We start from the raw sequence: 25176 nt of genomic DNA on the forward strand, positions 1-25176 counted from the left end.
CCCATGCCAGACGCAATTCTTTTACTTTTTTAGGCCCTAAGGCATGTGCATTTGTCTGTGTGTTACTTGCAGCTTTTGTAAATATGAAAGTCTGGTGCTCGTGAAAGAATCAGGGAATCATTGGTCTTGATGACACTGAAGTTTATGGAGTGGATCCAGAGGATGGGAGAGTGGAGATGGGCGGGTTACGGTTACACCGGAAATCGAGCGTAACTCGAGCTCACCCTGCGCCATCTGCGAAATCAGGAAACTGCATCTCGCCGTTAGCCATCTTGGCTCGGCGGGCATGGCGTTCGTTTCATCGGTTCGGCTCGCTTCACCTCTTGGCAGACCGCTCTGATAAATAAGAACACTTAAGTAAAGGAGCGCTAAGCGAGTCATTAAAAGGATCCCGCCTCACCCCAGTCTCTCTCTCTCACTGGCACTCCGAATGAACGGCATTAAGGAAAGTACTTTCCTAAAAAATATTTTAAATTGTGAAGGTGAATGATTTTTAACGAAGGCCGTAGCCATGCGGGTTTGCAGACGGAGTGGACTGCGATAAAAATAAAAGTTCATCTGCTCATCTTCGACAGCCTAAAGACACGAAGAGATTTATGCACACTTATACGCGCGCCGTATTTACTTTTTGTTTTCCTTCACATACTGGACACGATCCACGCGTTAACATTATGTTACGGTAACGGTGGCCTCTGTGACAGCGACTGCACGACGGGTTCCTCAAGCCGCGCTCCCTGACTGACGTGATTACGGACCATTCAATGCCAGGACCTGTGTTGGGAGGCAAGCCGGGTCAAGGCAGGTAATGTCAACATAATAGCCCGAAAATCCCTTCCAGCAAATAAAGCGGCGTGAAGGACGGCACGTGGAAAACTTTAAGACCAATAACTAAAAGAAAGAAAACTAGCAGCGAAGTTCATACGAGCGCATTTTGTCAGATTACGAGGATTATCTGCGAATGCGGATACGTTTAGCTTCCAGGACCTTGGTTGTCAGGTGACGGGAAGTTCGGCGGCAGCAACAGGAGCCTCGAAACTCTGGATTTCGCACTCAGGTAAACAGAGTGAAATTATACATAAAACCACACACTTTAAAGAACTAAATCACGCGAGACACATTACGGGCCCTTTTAGGTGCTGTAAATCACGCAGGAATATTTTAAGCCTCGGCGAAAGTCGCTGGGGAGAGTTTGGAAGCGACCTGAAAATGTCGTTGTTTTTATGATCCTGGCACTCCAAAAAAAAAAAACTTATGGTCGAACTGCGGCCAGTATGATTTCGCGAAGAGGCTTCTTGCCTCGTGGATCGATTTTTAATCGAAAACGGCGCGGTAAGCTCGCGTAGGAGGGGGCGGAGCTGCTATGTGTTCCTGCTGCAGCCGCTGATTTATCGATCCCTCATACGGACTGTGAAATTATTAGAGGTTATGGAGAATCAATAAGCAGACTGCCCGTAATATGCAATCTATTTATAGATATATCAGATCTAAATAAACCTCCTTTCGTCTCAGTCGCCAAAAGGAACTAAAAAAAAAAAACCAAACTGCTGGGTGTCATTCATTATACATTTCTATTGATATATCAAACGCTTTCTTTAGGATATGTGAACGTTATCAAACTGGGTTTATGAGAAGTAACACAATGCATGTAGCTTTTCCTTGGCTTCACTTGTTTAATTTTTAAATGATCCAACAAACTGGCGATCTAAAAGTGAGCACCCCTTTAAGGGTTTGGTGTCCCAGTGGTTCAAACCAGAGTCCTTTCACTGTCTGCATGGAGTTTCTGTAGTTTGTGAGGTTTTACATTCTGTATCCACAAATGTGCAATTTAGGCCCAGTCAGAGACTTTATGTTGCCTGGTCAGATTAAGTATGTATTGCAGTGGCAGTTCCTGCCTTGTGCCAGATGTTCGCAGTATATGTTTTGATTCCCGTTGACCTGCAAGTGAATTAAGTCATTGATAGAAAAAAAATCAACTTTATATATGTTAACATTACCTGTTTTTGAAATTTGATATTAAATGCCCACACAAGGATCACCAGTGCTTTCTTATATGTAAATATTAAGGAAACTTCAAGTAAAAATATATATACTGTATTTGTGCATTTCTATTGTAGGCTGGTAAAAGCATTAATATATATGATGTAAAAATTGCCCATTCACACAGGATTCCGTACATGTCATTATTTGTGGAAGACATGTAAAATGAAGTATTACAGCTGTGTTAGTACAGCATAAACTCTGGAATTCCTGGAAACCTAGGCTTGCTGGCATAGGCTCAAGCTATCCCATGATTCTGCTGAGGATGAAGTAGCTTTAGAAAATTGATGGATGGATGGACAAAATGCACATTAAGTGAAGCATTATTGACATTTGTAGTTTACAGTAATTTACCTATCTTATTCTTTGTATTTACTCATTGTTAGGTTATTAGTTGCTCATGCTTCAGAAGATTGTATGCCCTTATTATGTTTTTTTTCCCTTGCATGGCTTACGTTTTGATTAGAAATACATGCAGTTTTAGCTAGGGCCTTGCAAGTCTGTAGTTACTTCATATTATTTGTTCTGTAAATATTGTTGAAGGATATTTGCCCAAAGCTACAGTATGTGTGAGTATTATTCAGTCTGCTTTGCACTGTGCTCTTTTTTGGCATTGTAACAGTCATATAATGGTAGTTTAACATGCCTGTTAGGTTATTTCCCATATGTTGTAAAAATGTTGAAAAAGATTACCACCAACAGGAATGCTGTGGTAATCCAACAAGCAATGATATTGGTATTCCTCTTGTATGTCTGCTGTCAGTAAAAGCCTTGCACTTTGTACTTTGATTCACCTCTTCACTCAGGGTGCTGCCAATAACTAATCCTTGTATGACATCCAGAAAATGCATTGTATCATAGCTAGTTTAACAAGATGTATGTTTTCCTACTTCATGTTTTAAGGGTTCTTTGGGATTATGTAAAATTGGTTGAAGTACGTGGGTGAACTTGGATTGCAAACTCAGTGGACACAAAGCCTGTGTGTTGTTGACCATACTGTTAGGACTTTAGCAAGTTAATATGCTGTTATCAGTGCTGTGCATATTCCACTAATAAAATATAGGTAAAGCTATTTATTTTTCAAATTATATTTTAGGAATTGGAACTACATATATATTGCTGAAGGAATAATGTTTATTCATGATTGGATTTGTTTTTTCAAACTGTTTTATAGTGAGCATCCATTCATCATAACATCTAAAGAAGTCTGCTTCCAGTGTCAAAAAAACTGTTAATTTGCCATTTTCAATAAAGCTTTTAGTCTAGCCAGGTTGACATAACATGCAGCAACATAAGGGGTGCATTTTCATAACCCTAAGGTATGTTGAGTTTTAAGGATGTTTAGACAATCGCTCTTTACTCTTTAACCAAAAAAGGGCTTTCATACATTTAAGAATTATACCAAAAATTGAGGGTACCCAGTAATTAAGGTAGAGTGTATTGAAGTGTAGAATGAATAAAAAGTTAGAAAGGAATGCTAGAGAGAGACTCGGTGTTGATGGGAACTTAGTTAAAGATGCATGTTTGATTCTCCGGAACACTGTTTAAGCAGGAACACTAGAGTGTGTGTTTGAAAGTGTGTTAGCTGCCTGCCAAAGTAAAGGTCCCATGCTTTCTAGTTACTTACTATATACAATAAGCCTGTTTTTCTTTTTCAGTTTTGTGTAGGGTTTTATGGGAGTATGCTATTATTCCATATTTTAGTTGCATTAGGAGATAACTCTGAAAATGCTGTAAGTTTTTTCTTTGAAGGTCAAATATATTTTTTCCAAGCAAATATGCTATTCTTTTTTAGTCTGTTATTGTTTGTACATTCAACAAGACCTTGCCAGTTGGAGATAACAGTAATGTTGAGTTTTGTAAAATTGTATTTGTGATAGTGGAAGACATTTTTGTGCCTTTTTCCCCTTGGACTTGTGTTTAGCTATTTATAATATTGATTTGTTATTTTACCTGTAATCAATATGGAACGTTTATGCTTTAAGAGTGGCATTTAATGTTAAAATGTGCACCATTAAAATATTTTCATTTTGTAACTTTATAGTTTAAATGGTAAAGCTGACCACCAAGCCATCAATGCTTAGTTTCTGTACAGTTTTTATATAGTCAACCTAAAAGAGTGGTGGAAATCAATCTGAGTATTGTGCTTACAGCCAGCCTTTTCAATACAGAGAATGGGAATGAGTTAAGAAAAAGACAAAAGTTGTCTGTATTGTAACATGGCATTGGAGAAAAACCAGAAAGTCTTTAGCATGTGCTGTTTAATTGTTGGCTTATATAAGCTTTATTATCTTCTGAATTCCCTTAGGAAGCCTCAGGTTTCAGCTAGGTTGAATAGTTTAATACCAGGTTGGTGGTTTTCTTTTGTTCTGTTGAAGTGCTGGTTATTTGCTTTACTTTTTTCAGAATGCTAATGAATTGAAAGTCCTTTTCATACCCTACATGCCCACTCCAGCTGTTCTGGAGCTTTTATTTTTCTGATTAAAGTATAAGGTTTGGACTTAACATTTCCCATAGTTACACACTCCATAGCCTTGTGCTGTGAGTGTCCTTGACAGCTGATCTTCATGTTTATCTTTTGTACAACTTCTTTCCATCTGTCTCTCTTTTCTGTCACTATATTAATATCTTGCCATCTAATTAGTGGTCTGCAATTTTTTCTATTCCATTATAAAGCACATATTAGTATGTTGTTGATATATGCAATGTTTTATGCATGTATGAATTTAATTTTTTTTGAAGTTCACAAAAATTATACTATTATTCAGGTATTTTTCTGCATTATGGAGTGTGCTCCATTCCCCAGTGATCTCTTATTTTGGGTCAGTAATGGTTCTTGAAATATTTTCACGTGTGTAGTTGATTCTCTGATAGTTTAGGAAGAGTCCTCATTTGGCATCCACATATTATAGATGGTAATTTTTTTTACTATTCAGAATGATGTCTGTTTTCAGATGATGTTTTCTCTAAGGCATAGTACTGAGCATTATCATTGTGAAGTAATTTACTTCAAATTATTGTCATTATAGACACTTCCCAGGTACTTGAGGTTGTAAGTATTTCTTAAGTGTAGATTATAATTTTGTGGTTGTCATTATCTGTGTTTTTATTTTGCTGCTTAATTTCAAATATATAGTTTCACTGTTGTTGATGTTTAGTAGAATTTCTTATTCAAAATTTGTCACATCATCTGACAAATGTTGTCAGTGTAAGCATATGCTACCAGTCCATTAAGGTACTCCTCTTGTTCAGTGCTTTTAACATTGATTATTATTAAATTTTCTTATTATAATTTTCATGTGCTAAAGGTACACTCATAAGTTGAAAAATCTAGGAGCACGCTACAAAATCTGTTAGTAAAAACAAAAAGAGTCATTCATCTATAATGTCTCATTTAGTCATTATGCCTTTGCTGTAGCAGTTTTGTACTGAAGTCACAATTTATGTAGCAGCCACAGTTGCACTGCTTTTCAAGCTTCACATATAAATGTGTCACAGATCTGTGTTATAGTATAAATTGTTAGCTTGTAAAAGAGGGGAATCTGCCATGTTACCTTGCATACTGCAGCATCTATTGGCTTGCTGTGCTGTGGCTTAGCCTCCCTTTATTTACCAGACAAACACAGAGTGTCACACACTCTTTACTAGAAATGTCTGTATTTCCATCGTTGGGAATAGCCAGGTACCTTTCAGCTGTTTCCTGCACAGCCTAGTCACATTTGGTACAATCTTCCAACAGTTCTAACAGTTTTATTCATTTGTCATTATTTTCTAAGGCTTGGTTATGTCTAACTTTTTTTTTGCTAAAGCAATCAGATCTCTGAAGTTTGTTGAATAGATTTCTCAAGTGCAATAAAGTCAGGCATCTTAAAGTTGACTTTCAGCAATCTTTATATCTTTGGTTTTGTACATACTGCATGATTATGGGTATGCTTTTCATTTTTATCAGATACAAATTTCTGTGAGTGATATGATAGTGGACAGAGCTATGTTTGATTGTTATTTGTAAGGTAAAGGAGAGAAAAAAAACATGGGATAAAACAAGTGTGGATTGCATAACATAATTCCCTGCTGCTCATATTATATTAATAAAATACAGTACATAATATTAACAGGTGTATCATAAACATGTACCTGGTAAGCAAATTAAATGTTTATATTTTAGATCATTTATACTTTAAAGAATCTTGGAGATGGTTATTTTCTCATAATGTGTTTTGTATCTGGAGACTTTTCTATTTTATTTTTGTGTCCTTAAATGTTTTGTAAAAAGTAAATTGTAAGTGAGTTGATCATCCTTTAAGACTACAAGTCTTTCAAATCAAAATTAACCTTATATTTTTAAGTTTTTAAAAAGTCTACATGCATTTCCATTTATATTCACTTTTGGCTTCATACTTTATGTGAATACAATATAGATTCACCAGCATCTGACTTAAAATATGTTGTTTTAGTGAACCCTGATAAGGCAGACATCTTCAGAGCCGTATAGCCCCCCATTTGTGTTTGCTCCTCATTTTTCAGAACACCAGTTGTGTTTTTGATAATATTACATAATACAGTATTTGATACAAGCATAAATTATATAACCTTAATGTTTGCTTTTCACACTCTGTTTTAATGTTTTGTTTTTTTGTTATCCTATGTTGCCTTACAATTAATATCACTTGTTTTTCTCCTTCATGATCCTTTTTTATTATTATTATTTAATGCAAGGATTTACCTGAAAATGGTTTGGGAGTGGGGTGAGGATGTCTAGATGGCAAGTGTTTGCCAGTAACAGCGGTATCCTCAGTATGACAAAAGGCACTGTTTAATCCCACAACAAGCACCCAGACTAAATAGAGCCATGCTTGCAGAACATGAGTGTCTATAGATATTAGTATTAGAGCATAAAAAATAAGGGATAGTAAACAGAGCAAGGGTGCAATAAAGCCTCGGAATGATTCCAGCAAATGAATTAGAATTAGTCAGCCTGGGTAAAAGCATTCATTGCTTACATTGGATGTTAGGGGTTATTCAGTTTGACAGATGGCAAGTGTGGAAGAAACAAACTGTTCATGTAGATAGGAGAATGTTTAGAGAGACTTTTAATGTTAACCTGTAGAGAGATCCATCTACTTTTGCAATGGATGAAATCTAATTTTGAAAATGTTGCAGTCAGTCTATATATAGCAAACTCCCATCAGCCGACAAGAGGTCCTGTGTGTATACCCCTCATGAGAAATGGCAATATTTCACTTTGATCCCTTTAATTATAAAACATGTCCTGCATTAGTAAAAGTTTAATTTGTTTACAAGTCTACAGGCTGTGCCTTGAGAAGGACAGTAAATAATTTAAAACAATAAAAAACAGTAACATTAAAGAATGCCCATACAAGTAGGTCTAAGAGAAAGGTTAGAGTTTGACCAGTCTCACTCTAGAAAATGTAAACTATGCGCCTACTTAAGAATACTTGGCTAAAGTTTGCTAAAATCTCAAATATTCTTCCACACGGGATAAATAACTTTCTATTTAAAGAAAGAGCGAGACATGGTAGAAAATGGCAGAGGTAGCAATAGCCGAGAACTTGAGCAGTAATAGTCACAAAGTTTCTGAAGGAAATGTTCAGTACTTGCTTTCCCTTTAATAAAGTAGGCTACTGTTAAATTGCCTTGCAGACAGCAAAAGTCTCAGGGGTGCAGGAATATCGGGAGCTGCTAAAAGGGAGCATGTGTGGTCTACCCCAAGTGATAGTGTGGGGTGGCTCCACACTTCTGTTGTGCCCAGGAGCCACTTGAACCTGCCATGTTACTGAGATGAGATGGGCAAATGAGGACACACATACAGTAGTAAGGGGTAGGTGTAAAAGTGCTGCAGTACTTTTAATTGGAACAAAAGCAGTGTCTGAAAGTGCAGTTCTCAAACTTTCAATAAATGCATCAATAATCTGTAAAAATAGTGACAGTCTGTGAGTTTAAAATCCAGAGTTTATAACAAGAATAAAACCATCACAGTCATAGGGTCATTGTTCCATCTGACGAGTACAGTACAACTCCCACTACATCTTCCCTGCTCAACCATTGCTGGCTCAGTTAGTGGAGACACTGGCAGCTGCGGTCCTCACAACTCTGACCCCTGTCTTGGCTGCCTCGAGTGGCGTCTACCAGACTATTTGGAGTTGATTGTCCTCTTGTTATCCTTTTCGTTCTCCTGATGTGTCTTGGATCCCTGTAGAGGACTCTGCCTTGATCACACCCACTTCTATATATAAACAGTCAGTGGGGAGGATCCGCCCTTAAAGTGCAGATCCTTCGCAGGGCCTACCACCGTGCTGCCCCTCACACATACACACTGGTTGGCTCATCCTGCCTCTCCACATGGTGCTGTTCTCACAGCTCTGCCTCTTTTTAATGATTTCTTTTTCTGCCATCCACCCCCCCCTTTTGTACAGGCTCCTCATATACTGCTCCAAATAGACCCATTTTGGTGGCATTAAAGAGGCTAATGTATTTTATTTAGCTCTAGTTTTGTTTTTTGTTTATCACTCCCTTGTAACAGGTCTCATTTCAAAAGTTTACCTTTGAAGATTGAGGGAAAAAAATGAAAGCCATCAATAAGATGTGTACTCCATAAGGTGTGTAAAATTTCTTTGTATGCGGATCTATACTGTACTGCAGTATTTCAACAATCTGTTTCAATAAAAAAAACAAAACATACTATTCTTGGCCATGTAGCCATTCATTTTCTAAATGTACTTGTTTTTTTACAGGTTAGACAGTAGTTAGAGCCCTTCTGTACAGCATTGGTTGCCAAGCTGAATTAATCCTGGAAGGTATACCAGTCTATTGTAGATACACTCAGAATGAATAACGTGCACTGGTTTAGTTTCTATATCTCCACGTTCAATTAAAACTGTCCTGGGTAAGACACCTAAGTTTTGGGCCATGTTTTTTTTTTTTTTTTTTTTAACACAACACTTTACACTTTGAAGAAACGTACTTTTATTCACATGGTCCTGGCTTAATATTTTGTCATATATGTTTTTATTTTGTAAACTCTGAACTAAAACTGTAGTAGACAAAATAGTGACTAATCAAAAATCATTACCTTTTACCACTTGTATGTTGCAAATGGTGGTTAGTTATTCTAAGTGCTCTACCAATATCTATAGCAGGAATGTCAGACTCAGTCCTTAGAAAGTCGCAGTGTCACTCCAAATACAGTAGTGTTTTAATTAGAAGCCAGCCATTCCAGCTGTTGAAGTATCTTATTCGATTATGTAGTTTGTCAGTGCTGTCATTGTGTTAGGTTGAAACATTTCTAATATTGTATGTTTTACTTTTCTGAGAACATCATCAAACTGTTTTTTTGGATTGCAGTAAAGTAGTATTACTCAGTTTGTTGTTTTTTCATGTCTTTTTTCCAGATATTTTATTGAAACATATACAGGTGCAAATATGAAATTATCAGCTGCTTAGCGGTTGTTTTCTTGTTTAATACTTACTGTTTAAGAAAAACAAAGCAATTAAATATCCATAATGCAACTGTTTAGGAATAGAAATAATTGAGTTTTGAATCTTGAGTGGGCTAAAATTAAGCCTGTCAAGTGCGTTCACCTAAAATTATAGTATTTGGTTTTCAGGTAAGTATTATTATTATTATAGAACAAAAATCTGCAGCCTTTGCTGTCACTTAGGAACTGAGTTGATTTGCTTTATTATTTTTTTTTAATTCTGAATGCTATCTGCCTGCTCTATGACAGCATTACTCTTTGTGTTGCCTGTAAACGTAAACATTATAATGTGTTTAGCTGCCAAAGAGTTGTAAGCCCTAGTTTATTACATGAAAATTTCTTTCTTTCTTTCTTTCTTTCTTTCTTTCTTTCTTTCTTTCTTTCTTTCTTTCTTTCTTTCTTTCTGAGAAGCTTTTATAACATTTCAGTTTATAAGTGATAGTAGAATTTATGTCATCCAGTAATCCAGCAGCATATCAAAGTCTTGTGATACCATGTGGGAATTCAAGCAAAGAGCTGTAACTTCTGCTGCAGTGAATTGCTGTGATTTCAATTCTCATATTTTCTTTTTTTTTTTAATTTGGCTTATAAAAAATAATAGTCCTTCTCAATAACATGGGGAGGGAGTTGTTTCTTTGTCATTTGCATCTTGTTCTTAATTGTCAGCTGGTTAAGAAAACAAGAAGAAATTGACAAAACAATGTAATTAAGACTCTTAACCCTTTAACCGCCAACTCCCTAAATATTCCCCACGCCAGGCAAAATCTGAACAATTTTCGTTTTTTTACTTTTTTACATTTTTTTTACATTTTTTACATTTATTCAAGCAGTATTGACCACTAAATGTTGTGCAAGTTGCCAGTGTATACACGAAATCTATAAATGTAACCTGAATTCTCAGCTAAGCAAAACATCTTGATACCAAACCGTGCCCTTTTCAATGGTAGATACTGTCGAAACTGTAAGCGGCCCTTCCACGACAATAAACTTTCATCAACTGCAACTGACGGTCCTGGCATGTAGGGCAACTGAAATGCTTTAAATAAATGATCAATCAAAGGACATAGCTTGAACAAGTGGTCGCGGTTTGGATCTTTCTTATCTGGCTTGCTTCTGTTGTCATTCAAATGAAAGAATTTCAGCAGCAAAGAGAATCGGTTACGTGTCATGACAGCTGCAAAAATAGGTGTTGCATACATAGGATCTGTAGACCAGTACATCTCAATATCTGGTTTTCTGATTATTCCCATCAACATCAAAATCCCAATGAATTTTTTCATTTCGTTTTCATCAGTGTCAAACCAAGCACGAACACGGGAATGTGGAGGTAAATTGGGATTTTTCTCAATAAACTGTGCTGCATACAGATTTGTCTGATGAACAAAATGTCTGATCAAATCAGGTGACACAAACAGCTCATAAAACTGCTCAGCAGTGTAATTGTTTACATCAACAATAAAGCCACACGTTCCCTCAAACGAATGCAGAAAAGGTAGTTCACCACGGGCAGCAGCCCAGCTGAGATGCTGGGGATACACCCACTCAGCGCCGTCATTCAATGCGTCTTCATTCACAGTATCATGCAGCGCACGTTGCTGCTCATCACTGTCGCTAAAATCTTCTTCAGAACTGCTACAATCATGATCAAAACTGTCCAAAATCGCCTGCAAAGCCTCACTTGAAGTCAGTTTACGTTTCGCCATATTCACAGCTGTTACATGCGAATCACGTCACATGACCGGCCAAAACAACCACAGACTTGTCGAAATACAACGTAGTAATAATACCCACGCCAAACCGTCAGTTATACTACTTGCCAGGCATTCATATAACCACAGGCAAATGTGCCGGATAATTCCGGCAGTATGGCGTTAGCAATAAAACAACGGTGCCGGATATATCCGGCAGAGGGCGGTTAAGGGGTTAAAGATCATGTTAACTGAAATGAAGTATAAAAAAGTTGCTGAGCAGTTCTGTCTTCAGAATCACTAATTGGATTCTAATTATTAAATTAGACTTGTACAAAATATGCAGCTGCTACAGCCTTGCAGGATTTAAGCACTTCTGAATTAAATATTCAGAATCTTAAAATAGATTTAACTGAAATGAAGCACACATGTGTTGCTTAAGCAATAATTGCCTCAACATGAATATTTGGCTTTTAATGAAGAAAGTGGACAAAAAATTTTGTAGCTTGCTTTGGCTCTTCAGTACCACACCTGAGGATCCTGTCCATTCTTTTGGACAAGTTGGAAGGTACGCAAATTGGAAAGGAAAATTATAGCTGTGCAGAAATTTTACCATTGGTGCCCTTCCATCCAGATTTACATGGTTAACTATTTTAGATCTTGGTGTACAGTGGCCACTGTATTGTGCAGTTTTATTTAAGATTAGTTACATTTTAAGTTTATTTTCTTTGTCATTTTGATCTCAGAGCTTCTTTTGCATTTTATCATTATCATGTATTTTGCAAGAAACATAATTATGGAGTTATAATTAAGAATTTCTGTTCTATACTAAATATGTAGTGCACTTGACTGTTTATCTTGACATTTGAATACAACTAGTGGGTTTGCCAAGTTTGGAAATGTATGGATGTCTGGGCCTTCAAGAATGTAAAAAGATTGACAAATTCAATTTCTCAAGCTCATTTGATTTTCTAATGGCTAAGTTGCCCCTTTAGTTCATCCATAGTGTTTTTTTATGTGACTTACTAGTTTGTTCCAGCAGATTGTCAAGACTTCTTGTGTGAAGAGGAACCTCCTGACTTCCATCATTAATGCACTTATTTTAATTTCCATTTTTGCTGTAGGTTATTTATAATTGAAAGAAGTTTGATAGATCATCATTAGATTAGGTGTTCTCTGCTTAAGACAAAGGTTAAATTCTCTTAGCCTGTCAGAGTAGCTTCTAGTGCTGCTTGTATGTTTTGGTAGTGTGGTAACTAGAACTGCACATTGTATTCCCGATGTGGTCTCAATAGCACATTATACAATCTCAACAGAAGGTCTCCTGATATGTATTTAACTTTTTTACAATATAAGCTAACACCTTCATTGCTTTTTTATTTGCTTTTACACTTTGCCTGGACAGTACATGTTGTGTCAGTATAATCAGCTTACTTGCTAACTAATCTTATGCCATAATTACACAGGTCTTTTTGTGTTCAAGAAAATGTTCTGTCTTTCTGTGTATGTGTATACAGTAATCCCTCCTCCATCGCGGGGGTTGCGTTCCAGAGCCACCCGCGAAATAAGAAAATCCGCGAAGTAGAAACCATATGTTTATATGGTTATTTTTATATTGTCATGCTTGGGTCACAGATTTGCGCAGAAACACAGGAGGTTGTAGAGAGACAGGAACGTTATTCAAACACTGCAAACAAACATTTGTCTCTTTTTCAAAAGTTTAAACTGTGCTCCATGACAAGACAGAGATGACAGTTCTGTCTCACAATTAAAAGAATGCAAACATATCTTCCTTTTCAAAGGAGTGCGCGTCAGGAGAGAGAGAACAAAGCAAGCAGTCAAAAAAAAAATCAATAGGGCTTTTTGGCTTTTAAGTATGCGAAGCACCGCGGGTACAAAGCTGTTGAAGGCGGCAGCTCACACCCCCTCCGTCAGGAGCAGGGAGAGAGAGAGAGCCACAGAAAAACAAAGTCAAAAATCAATACGTGCAGCATGTCCTTCAGGAAGCAGCTGCACACAGCCCCCCTGCTCACACCCCCCTACGTCAGCGCAAGAGAGAGAGAAAGTAAGTTGGGTAGCTTCTCAGCCATCTGCCAATAGCGTCCCTTGTATGAAATCAACTGGGCAAACCAACTGAGGAAGCATGTACCAGAAATTAAAAGACCCATTGTCCGCAGAAACCCGCGAAGCAGCGAAAAATCCGCGATATATATTTAAATATGCTTACATATAAAATCCGCGATGGAGTGAAGCCGCGAAAGGCGAAGCGCGATATAGCAAGGGATCACTGTAATGCAAAATACACTGACACACTCACTTCTTCACTCATCAACTCCCATTTAGTTAAAAATCTCATATTTTGCAGGGTGATACATTTAGGTCAGTAGGTATCTTTCAAGAAAGACAATTTGATACATCAATATTTAAGGGTAAACCCCGCCTACTATAGAAAAACTAAATACCCCAAAATCTCAAAAATGCTTTGACTGACTTGATTGAACTTTGATGATGATTTAGGAAAAAGAAAATTATTCAGCCTTCTGCTTTTATTTCAGTAATAAAGCTGCAATAAGTGGGGTATTCTTAGGCACTGTGTTCTTTTTTTGCTTCAGCTGTTACCACATGGAGAAATGGGGTGTGCAGTTCATGCAAATGAACAGTGCAAGCAGAACAGCACCACTATATAAGATGAGGCTGAGATTATACTGAAAAATAGAGCAGGCAGTGAGTGAAAAAGGGCAGCTGCCCTCTACAGGAAAGAGGTGCCAATCTGCTTGGAAAATGAGATATTAAATGGACAAAGAAAAGTTAGGTAAAACTCAAAGAAGGTGCGGTTAAGAAGTGGCTCCCTAGGTTACATGCTGTACTCCATATTTTTTTTGGCTTCTTCTTACTCCTTGCGATGCAGTAACATACATACAAATTCAATCTGGATTGGATTGTTGTTTGCTCAAATATACATCAACTTCAAAGAACAGGAGGAGGCTTAGTGGTAAAATACATGCAGTATTACAGAGAACTAAGGTATCCCCCTTGGCGATCAGACTGTGATGTGCTGCTATGCAAGATTACAGATCAAAGTGTTATATTCAAATTGACTGAAGCTACTGCTTTTACAGGAACTGCCACAGGGTGAAATTATATTTATACCCAAAATCCACAGTATTACTACTAATTAGTGTCTGAATTCAAAAGAAAAGTTTTCTCTAAAATTATATTTTTCAGTGATCACCAACAAAAGCCAAGACACTAGGAAACACAAGAATTTATCTACAGGTGCTGGTCATAAAATTAGAATATCATGACAAAGTTGATTTATTTCAGTAATTCCATTCAAAAAGTGAAACTTGTATATTAGATTCATTCATTACACACAGACTGATGTATTTCAAATGTTTATTTCTTTTAATGTTGATGATTATAACTGACACCTAATGAAAGTCCCAAATTCAGTGTCTCGGAAAATTAGAATATCAATTAAGACCAATGCAAAAAAAAGGATTTTTAGAAATGTTGGCCAACTGAAAGGTATGAACATGAAAAGTATGAGCATGCTCAGCACTCAAAATTTAGTTGGGGCTCCTTTGGCCTGGATTACTGCAGCAATGTGGTGTGGCATGGAGTCGATCAGTCTGTGGCACTGCTCAGGTGTTATGAGAGCCCATGTTGCTCTGCTAATGGCCTTCAGCTCTTCTGAATTGTTGGGTCTGGCGTATTGCATCTTCCTCTTCACAATATCACATAGATTTTCTATGGGGTTAAGGTCAGGCGAGTTTGATGGCCAATCAAGAACAGGGATACCATGGTCCTTAAACCAGGTACTGGTATCTTTGGCACTGTGTGCAGGTGCCAGGTCCTGTTGGAAAATGAAATCTGCATCTCCATAATGTTCGTCAGCAGCAGGAAGCATGAAGTGCTCTAAAACTTCCGTGATAGGCGGCTACGTTGACCTTGGACCTCAGAAAACACAATGGACCAACACCAGCAGATGACATGGCACCCCAAACCATCACTGACTGTGGAAACTTTACACTGGACCTCACGCAACGTGGATTCTGTGCCTCTCCTCTCTTCCTCCAGACTCTGGGACCTTGATTTCCAAAGGAAATGCAAAATTTACTTTCATCAGAGAACATAACTTTGGACCACTCAGCAGCAGTCCAGTCCTTTTTGTCTTTAGCCCAGGCGAGACGCTTGTGACGCTGTCTCTTGTTCAAGAGTGGCTTCACACAAGGAATGCGACATCTGAAACCCATGTCTTGCATACGTCTGTGCGTGGTGGTTCTTGAAGCACTGACTCCAGCTGCAGTCCACTCTTTGTGAATCTCCCCCACATTTTTGAATGGGTTTTGCTTCACAATCCTCTCCAGGGTGCGGTTATCCCTATTGCTTGTACACTTTTTTCTACCACATCTTGTCCTTCCCTTCGCCTCTCTATTAATGTGCTTGGACACAGAGCTCTGTGAACAGTCAGCCTCTTTAGCAATGACCTTTTGTGTCTTGCCCTCCTTGTGCAAGGTGTCAATGGTCGTCTTTTGGACAACTGTGAAGTCAGCAGTCTTCCCCATGATTGTGTAGCCTACAAAACTAGACTGAGAGACCATTTAAAGGCTTTTGCAGGTGTTTTGAGTTAATTAGCTGATTAGAGTGTGGCACCAGGTGTCTTCAATATTGAACCTTTTCACAATATTCTAATTTTCCGAGATACTGAATTTGGGACTTTCATTAGTTGTCAGTTATAATCATCAACATTAAAAGAAATAAACATTTGAAATACATCAGTCTGTGTGTAATGAATGAATCTAATATACAAGTTTCACTTTTTGAATGGAATTACTGAAATAAATCAACTTTGTCATGATATTCTAATTTTATGACCAGCACCTGTATAGCTGGAGTGTGTTACTCATGTGTAATTGTATGTAGATAGCATGCTCAATAGTAAGGACCACCTGTGAACTAATAATCTTAATACATAATTCGCCTGCCTCTTCACTCACTCACTCACTCACGTCCCTCCGAAGCCGAATGCGCAGTCGCGTTCTGCGCACATCCGAAGCCGAATGCGCAGTCGCCTTCTGCGCAGCTGCCCGAAAAACCTTACGAGACCGACATCCAACCCCAACATCGCGGCAGGCGGCGGATTTACGGCCGCAAAAATTCAAAGAGAAAGGCGACTTTGATTAAAGCTGTAGAGGCCTGAAAGGCGATTTCGACTACAGCTCGAGGCCTAATTACGCATTCTGATTCAATTATGCATTCATTCAATACACCTATATCAGGTTTGTGGTGCTTATACTTATTACTATTCCATATTGTAATGGAACATTCATCATTCAATATTATACTATAGGCCTGGAAAATTCATCAACTAACAGTACAAGCCTGTACAGTAATGAGTAAAGCGGACTAAAATCATTACACAACAACTTCTTCGTTACTTATCATTTGTTCTTCATACACTGCTGACATAAACTTGTGTCCATTTCATCTTACGTTGTTGAAATGGGCTCTTTGTCTAGTAGACTAATAAAAGAAACAAAACAAATGTATACAAAAAAATTACATACGTAGTACTTCTGATACATCTGATCAACCCTCAAAAGTATAACCAAGGTCCATTGTCTAGCAAACTTTCCGGGTGAAGCCCGGTAAAACTGCAAGTTTTAATATAAATTTAGTTATGTTTAACCAAATTAAGTTTTAGTGCAATGACAACCAATTTTGTTTTTGAAAGTGCCTTTGCAGTAGATATTATTTGTCCATGTGTTGTCCACACTGGTAATAACAGCTAGAGCCATGAGTTACCAGCAGTAAACACTCTACCACTCTACCTCCCTTGATTATTTGTGCATTTTAATAATAGTTTTTTTATAAGTCTGTTTTAAATATGTAGGTAGATGCTAAAACAAAGACATTTTTAAGGTAGATTCAGCTTAGGAGATTGTTTCTGTATGGTCGCCATTTGACATGCTGCCTTTGCTTCAAAGTTGAGAAAGCCTTATCTAATCCAAATATACTGGACTTCAATAATGAGGCTGGAGAATGAATTGGGAGGCAGGTGAGCAAGGTTGTTTACTTTGAGAAAAAAAAAAAGGAATTTTTTGATTACTATATAAACATTGAGAAATAAGAGGAGGAACTGTTTAAAATTTTCACATACATTAGTCCTGAAGGTTGTATGATTAAAATCTAGCAGTTTAATGTTTGGTGATTTTTTGACTTTTTTGGGCATCATTTTGGCCTTGAATACAGAGTGTTTTCTTTTTTTTTCTTTTTTAAACCAGTCTCATCTTGTGTGAGCTTATTTGCAAATGTGCATTTAAACCTGAGCCTGGAGAAAGGGAGTGTGTAAAACCTGCCCTACTGAAAATAAACACAGACCAAGCCTTATGCCTGAACCAATTCCCCTTAGTAAGTAGTGACTGAATGTGCACCTCCTGTTCTTTGTACTCCTCTCTTGGGATATGTATCTTAGTGAGGCACAAACAACCTGAAAGGATGTGTTATTAAACAGAACATCCTTACAGCATCTAAACAGCCTAAAGGGGCAGAGGACTGTGTAGAAAAAGGGTGCAAACAAGATAGAGACAGAGCTGATGAGTCTGCATTTGCTAGTAAGAGTACATTTTAAACTGAGTATGCTGAAAAAACAGTTGATGTAGAATATATATGCATTTTTTGTAGATTTTCGGGATGAAAGAAGCAAAACAGGAAAAGATTTTCTCTTCTTACCAATCTGTCCTTACATAGAAAATATGAAATAGGGAACCTAAGAGTAGAGTAGGGTAGGGTAAAATAATTTCTCTGCTCTTGTTTGGACAGATACACATTACAAAGCAGATTTTTGTCTTTTTTGATAGTCATGTTTTTTTTCCCCATGGAAAGATATTTTCATGTTTATTATATATTATAAGCAACATGAGCTTGAAAGTGTGTTTTCAATTAAACCTTTATTAATTCATTTTAAACACCAATATGCTAAATTAAACGTTTTATAAGTATATAATAACATCAAATGTAAAAATAACATTTTTAATTTTTATTTTGTGCAAAGTCACATTGGTTTCTAAAACAGAAATTTTTATTTTTATACATAACATGAATTCTGCTTCTGTGGTGTTTCACAAATAAACAAAACAGGTCAGAATTGAATTCATGGCTTTTTAAACTGCTAAATGGGCTATTGTTGTTTTGCATTGATCTTACACTTCCCATTGTTTTGAGAGACTGGTTCCCATGTCTGTGTTCATTTACTAGTAGGTTCAGTATAAGTACGGACACTAAAAGGAACAAAGTTTAGGGGGAACATCTGTTATTTTTTTAATACAGATCAAAGTCTTTATTAATTACTTTGTATATGACAGAGAGTAATATTGGTTAACTGGGAATCATCCAGACATTCTACAGATGACTGGGATATTAGTACATAAAACCAAACAAGAAAACACTGTTGCCCCTGGCATAAAACCAGACAATTAAACACTGTACTGCTGCTGGCACTCTTAGCTAGCTACTTGTTTTCTTTGTACCCTTGTGGACAATTTAGGTTGCATCCTGACATCTGTTTGTGCTATTTTTCCCCTGTGCTTATGCCTTATTTACTGCTGTATTTTGTCGAACTGGATTAAATACAGAAATATTCAAAATGAGAAGAAAGTTAAGATTTTACTTATTTTCATTTTACAAGTAAAAACTGAGCTACACTTGTCAACACTAACTCTGCTCCAGTCGGCAGAGTATAGAAAGCTCAGGGGTGTAGGGCATTGTGGAACAGAACATTTGTTCATAATTATAATAGTGTATTACTATTACAAGTCATAATTTTTTATGTAGAAGAAATTGTACTATGTAGGAGATGAACAATTGGTTTGAGAAAGCAGATGTCACCTGTTCGGAAAAGGGGAACAGTAAACATTAAGTCTTTAAATATGTTTAATTATTTACATGTATTTTTACTATTCTGGCACAGCCAGGTTAAGTGACATAGTGGAATTGAGTTGGAAGTTGAACTGACAGGCTTGTGGGTTCACGTTGCAACAAAACATCTAGATTTTGAAATGTTAAATGCATTTACATTTAGTGCTTTTCTTTGCAGCTGGAAGAAAATCTTTAATTTCTTGTATGAATTTTTATATACTGTGGATTAGGCGACCCGGACACAGACAGGCAGACACGTTCAAAGCCATCACCACACGTTTATTTACACTAATGTGTACAATAAGTCTATAAGTGCACCACCACACAAACCCCAACAGTCTCCCAATGTCCAGGCTTCTCAAATAGCCGTCTATCTTTCTCGCTCTTTCTCTCTCCAGGCCTCTCCTTGCTGCCTCCTCTCCGACCTCGTCGTTCTCCTCACCCGACTCCAGCCTTGATTGAAGGGAGGCGGCTCCTTAAATAGGCAGGCGGCTGATGACCACACCCGGCCACCTGCTACAATACTTACGCTTCTTACACTATATTGACATCTAGTTTTTATAAAATAGTAACTGACATTCTGTAATTTTATGAAGGGAAAGATCCTAAACTACATGATCTTATTACTGCATGTTTGGTGCTCTTAATTGTGTTCATCTTACTGTAATTTGTTTGATTTTAATTAGTTTATTATATGCATACCTTGCAGACCAGTAAGATACACTATACAATACTATATTTTAATCAGATTAGATACTACTTCCCTTACCTTTCTATAGAACATCCATCTATCCATCTGTCGGGCTCAAGGCAAGGACAACACCAGGACAGTGCACCAGTCCATCACAGGGCAATCACACACACATGCTCACTAGGGCCAGTTTAGCAATGCCAATTATAAAAGTTTTGTTATGAAATAATAAATACAAGCTAATTAAATGCTCAAATGGTTATCAGTGGTTGATCATGCTAAGTAATCTGAGGTCAACATTAATGAATGGAGACAGAGGCTAGCACTGGTGCCTCACAAATTCAGCATCTTGGATCAAACATTCTTGTCTGTGTGGAGTTTGCGCTTTCACCCCATGTGTGAATTTTATCTCTCTAATGCTAAAGATATGAAGATTGGGTTAACTGGCAATGTAAACTGGCATGGGTGGGCCCTCTGATGAACACATGCTTTATCCAGTGCTATTTCCTGCCTAGCACTCAGTGCTGCTGGGGTAGACCCTGGACTAGTGACCCTATACTGGATTAAGGGGTTTGAGAACGTTATGTAATATTAACAGATACCTGCCAGATTCAAAAAAGGAAACAAAGTGTGAATTGTTTGTCATTATTAGATTAATTTTTTTTCTAATTTTAACTGAGGATGGTGTAATAACACAGTGATTAGCTATGCTTCTTCACACATCCAGCATGTCACATCTGGTCACTGTCTGCTTATCCTGCATCTGTATACGCTTTCATTCAACATCAGTAGAGACATTCTGGTTAGGCAAATTGGCAACTGTAAATTGGGAAAGTGTGGGTGTGTATGTGAATAGGGTATCGTAATCGAGGCAGAAGCTGGACCTTTGACAGGATGCTATCCTATCGCAGGTGTTATATTCTTTTAAATCAGAATAAAATCATGCCACTTTTGGTATCTAATTCATAGAAGGTGTGCACTGTATTTTTTATTTTAAAAAATAAACCTTTTCTCATTGAACACATGTATGTAGCTTTTGTGCAAAATGTGTTTTTTTTTTTCTCAATCATTTGATTTTTCATGCATTGTCCATATCTCCCTTTGATTTTTTAAATGTGAACACCTTCATGTTGGTCAGAAAATCAGTTGCCAAAAAAAAAGGACAGCACTGTCATTTATTATGTGTGCTGGCAGCTCATAATGTGATACCTTGACTAGGCACAGCAGTGTTGTAAACCCCTTGAATCATGTTGCAATCGCAAGTTGTTCCCACACTCTGACATCTCACACTTTATTTTTTCTTTAGAGTGTTCATCTACACCCATATTTGCAAATTAGGAGTCCTGAAATTGTCATTTGGTTTATGTGATTTGATCTCACAGTTCATATGTGTTACTTAAAATAACAAATGTGCAGTATAATTAAAATTAACAGAGCATGCTGGAAAACAGCTAGTAACTGAAAAATAGAGAATGTTGTTTCCAAGTTACTAGTGTTGTGTGTACTGTAGCTTCTAAGAATGCACATTAGTGGACTGTTGCTTAGTACATATCACAGTGCAGCAGCAACAGCTTTCAGATCAGTTTTTAATATCTACAGCACAGCTATTAACTTGAGATTTTTTTATTATATTTAATAATAAACAAGACACTTCTCCCCTGGTAAATTGGTGTACGTGACAAGTATAGCATATTATTAATATGTGGATAGGCCTGGGTTTACATGTGTGGCACAGAAAAACAAGGTACCAAGGCACACAGATTTTTCCACACATTTGAAAACAGACTAATACTATTGGACTGTCCTAGTGCGAGTGTGTGTGTTCACAGTTTGCCCTCTGACAGTGGTGTTCATTAAAAGGTTTGTTTCCTGCTTTATGCTATCAGGATATACTATGGCTCCCCGTGACTGTAGAATAGGAAAATATATGAATATATGTTTGCTAAAATTGTTGAAATGATGTCCTTTATTTTGAGTGCTTCTTCAGCAGTATAAAAAGGAAAGTAAATCCTGTGATTATTTCCTTGGTTGACTTATTACCATGAAATGAAGAAAAACTACATATCCTAAATCAAGTGCCTCACTTGTGATTTTCAGTTTTTCAAGAATCCTGAATATTTGTGTTCAGCTGAAAGCAGTGACCTTTTAATACCTTCATAATGGCAATACATGATGAAGTCCTGTGGTGTAGTTTAGTGTTACCTTTGTTGTCCATCCATTCTCTGAAGCTGCTTTTATCCATAACATGAATAACAGGAGGAACTACAACTTTTTTTTTACAATGCAGAAATTAATTTTGAATAAAATGCCAGGCCCTTAACAGTCACACTAGCTAAATTTAGAGTGACCAGTTATCCTAAAGTGTCATGTGAGCAGAAACAGAATTAAATATAGAGAATATTTAAACTCCACACACATTAACTGGACCAGGAATTAAATGCTTATCCCTGGGGTTTTGTTCTTAGCAACACTTCTTATTACGCTATTTTATCATTACAGCTTTGCACTCCCTTTACTTTAATTACATTGAGTGTTGACTTGGCCTGTATTTTTTTTTTCTCATGGTTTCAGGTACACTGTGGTAACCTGCTATGGGGGACATGAAGACACCCGATTTTGATGATTTATTGGCGGCTTTTGACATTCCTGACATTGATGCCAAAGAGGCCATACAGTCAAATCCTGATGAACCGGATCCTGGACATGCAAATAAACAAGGGACTAGCCATGGGGTGGTTCTTCCTCATGCATCTGGTCATGAAGAACATTCTAACATACTACCTTTAGATCCACCTGTGGTAAGCGTGATTGTAAAGAATAGGGTGCGGCAAGAAAGTTTTAGTGAGCAGGACTCTGATACCGACAGAACTGAACGAGAGAGTAGCATCAGCCGACTGGCAGCAGTTGCATCTCCAGTAACTTCAGACCCATCCAATCCTGCTGTTGGTTTAGTGGATTCAGCCACCAGCTTAATGCAGAATGGGTATGGAACTTCCTCGTCAACTGTAGCTGAATCCTTAAAATCCCCAGATCTATGCCTTCCACAACGAGATATGCAGACATCATCAAATGGAGAACTGTGGTCTCCACACTCGCCTAAAACATCTCCAGAAATTTCTTCAGACTCTGGTGGCAGTAAATCACTGAATATATTTTCTAGGCTCAGACCCCTTGTAACAAGTCCAAGCCTTTCAGAGTCTAGAGCAACCCTGCGAGAGCGCAAGTCCTTGCAGAAACGACAGCACAGTCAAGAGGAGAGTAAAAAAGATGTGGTTCCTGACATAACTGAGGTTTCTTGTGCTGTGTCAGAGCCTGCATGTGATAGAAGCCCTTTCTTTACTTCGTCTTCTCCCAAAAGTGCTTCTTTGTCACTTACACAATTAAATTTAGAAGCACCAAATGTAAGCAGTGGTGCATATAGTCCTCCAAGTCCTGTATCACCAGCTTCTGCTTTCCCAGCACCTTCCCTTTTCAGCACAAGTCAGAAGATTCCTCAAGGCCAGGGTTCCATGACTTCTCCAGGGTTGGACTCTGAAGATTCAGATCCTGATATTGGAAGCCCCCTAATTATCCAAGAAAGTCCAGAGTCTCCTTCAGCCAATGTGCAAAAGTCCAATAACCTTAGTCCACTTCCTTTAGGACAGATGACTCCTGAAACTCAGGAATGTGAGGAACCACATTTTCCTGAATCAACTGCACTTCCTTCATCCTGGTCCCCTTCACAGGCTAAGCCAGTAGGTGAGAACCTCAACAGCCTGAAGAAAAGTCCAGATCATATTGTGGAAGAGAGAGATTCTCCACAAAGCCCTGAACCTGAAGCTCCCTCAGCACCTAAAAGTTACAAACCTGAGACTGCTAATGTTAGTTCCAGTAATCCACCACTCATTTTTCCTCCCTGCAACAGCCCCAGATCAATCAAAGAGGAAGCAACAATGCCCAAAATATCCTCTGTTGAGTCCCCCAAACTTAAGGATAGTCCAGAAAGCCCAATAGAAGAAGAAGGAGATGGTCAGAGAGGGAATATCAGCAGAGGAGGAAGCTGCAGAAACAGCAACAGTGGAGGAGGCAGTGGCAGCAGCAATGCTGGTTCCCCATTATCCATCTCTTCTCGACCGTTAAAAGTTCGGATTAAAACCATTAAGACATCCACTGGAGGGATTACAAGAACCATAACCCATGTGGCCTCTGCTCAGTCAACACTGGCCACTGACGGCCAAAAGGAAATGTCTGAGCCAGACCCAATAAAAACAGAGAGAACAGAAGTGCCAGTATATGAGGATGTGTTGAGCAAATCTGCAGAATCTTCTAAGAAAAAAGTTGAACAGGCTTCCAAAATTGTCAGTCTTCAACTTGGAAATGGTACTCGCATCAAGGGCACTATTCTTCCAGTATCCACCATTGAAGATGCCAGCACAGCAATGTTGATGGCTGCCAGCAAGGTTCAGAATAACATGGCAACTATAGGAATGTCAGCTGAAAAAAGCAAGCGGGTGGTATCTCCTGTAGCTAAGACCTCCACTTCCCATACAGTAGCCAAAGTGACTACAACTGCAGTTGCAGTAACACGTCCTGCCTTAAGCTTGGCTACTCAGAAAGTAGTTAATGGTGGAACCACCATCCTTCAGGCTTCAAAGCCTGCATCAATAGTGAACAGCAGTGGGGCAGTCATTTCTCGCAGCCAATCTAGTTTGGTGGAAGCTTTCAACAAGATTTTAAATAGTAAAAATCTTTTGCCAAGCTATAGGCCAGACCTTAGTCCACCTGCAGAATGGAGCCTAGGACTTCCCCCAACGGGTTACCGTTGCCTAGAGTGTGGTGATTCATTTGCTCTGGAGAAAAGTCTGGCACGACATTATGACCGACGCAGCATGAGGATAGAAGTAACTTGCAATCATTGTGCGAAGCGGCTTGTTTTCTTCAACAAATGTAGCTTGCTTTTACATGCTCGTGAACATAAGGATCGAGGATTGGTTATGCAGTGTTCCCACCTAGTGATGAAGCCTGTGTCTCTGGAGCAGATGATTGGACAACAGGATGTGATTCCTGTGGGCTCCCTTACAACTACCCCTGTTGGCCTGTCAGTGGGAGTGCTTGGGACTGCTACTGCTACCGGTGGTGGGCTGTCTGCTGGAACTCATGAAGGTGGGACAAAGACCCTAATTTCAACTTCAGTGAAGAAAAATGTAGATGTTCAGCATCCTGCACTTCCACTTATCTTAAAGAAAGGAGAATTTCTACAATACCATAATTTGAAGTGCCCTGAATGTATGAAGCAGTTCAGAAGTAAACTAGAGCTGATTTCTCACTTTCAAGAAGTGAAGCCAGAGTCAGGCATGGTGAGTTT

At 38.1% G+C, this 25176-nt stretch overlaps 1 protein-coding gene across 1 annotated transcript in view; it reads left to right on the top strand.

Moving 5' to 3' along the window:
* The first annotated feature begins 263 nt into the window (after positions 1–263).
* The window catches only part of znf687b (zinc finger protein 687b), a 70416-nt gene continuing 45503 nt past the window's right edge, over positions 264–25176 (top strand). The window contains exons 1-2 of the mRNA XM_028795056.2: positions 264–1054; positions 22404–25168. Of these exons, the coding sequence (XP_028650889.1) occupies positions 22424–25168 (2745 nt within the window). The 5' untranslated portion in view covers positions 264–1054; positions 22404–22423. The remainder of the gene's footprint in view (positions 1055–22403; positions 25169–25176) is intronic.

This window comes from Erpetoichthys calabaricus, chromosome 2, assembly GCF_900747795.2.
Source record: "Erpetoichthys calabaricus chromosome 2, fErpCal1.3, whole genome shotgun sequence".
Classification (NCBI taxonomy): Eukaryota; Metazoa; Chordata; class Cladistia; order Polypteriformes; family Polypteridae; genus Erpetoichthys; species Erpetoichthys calabaricus.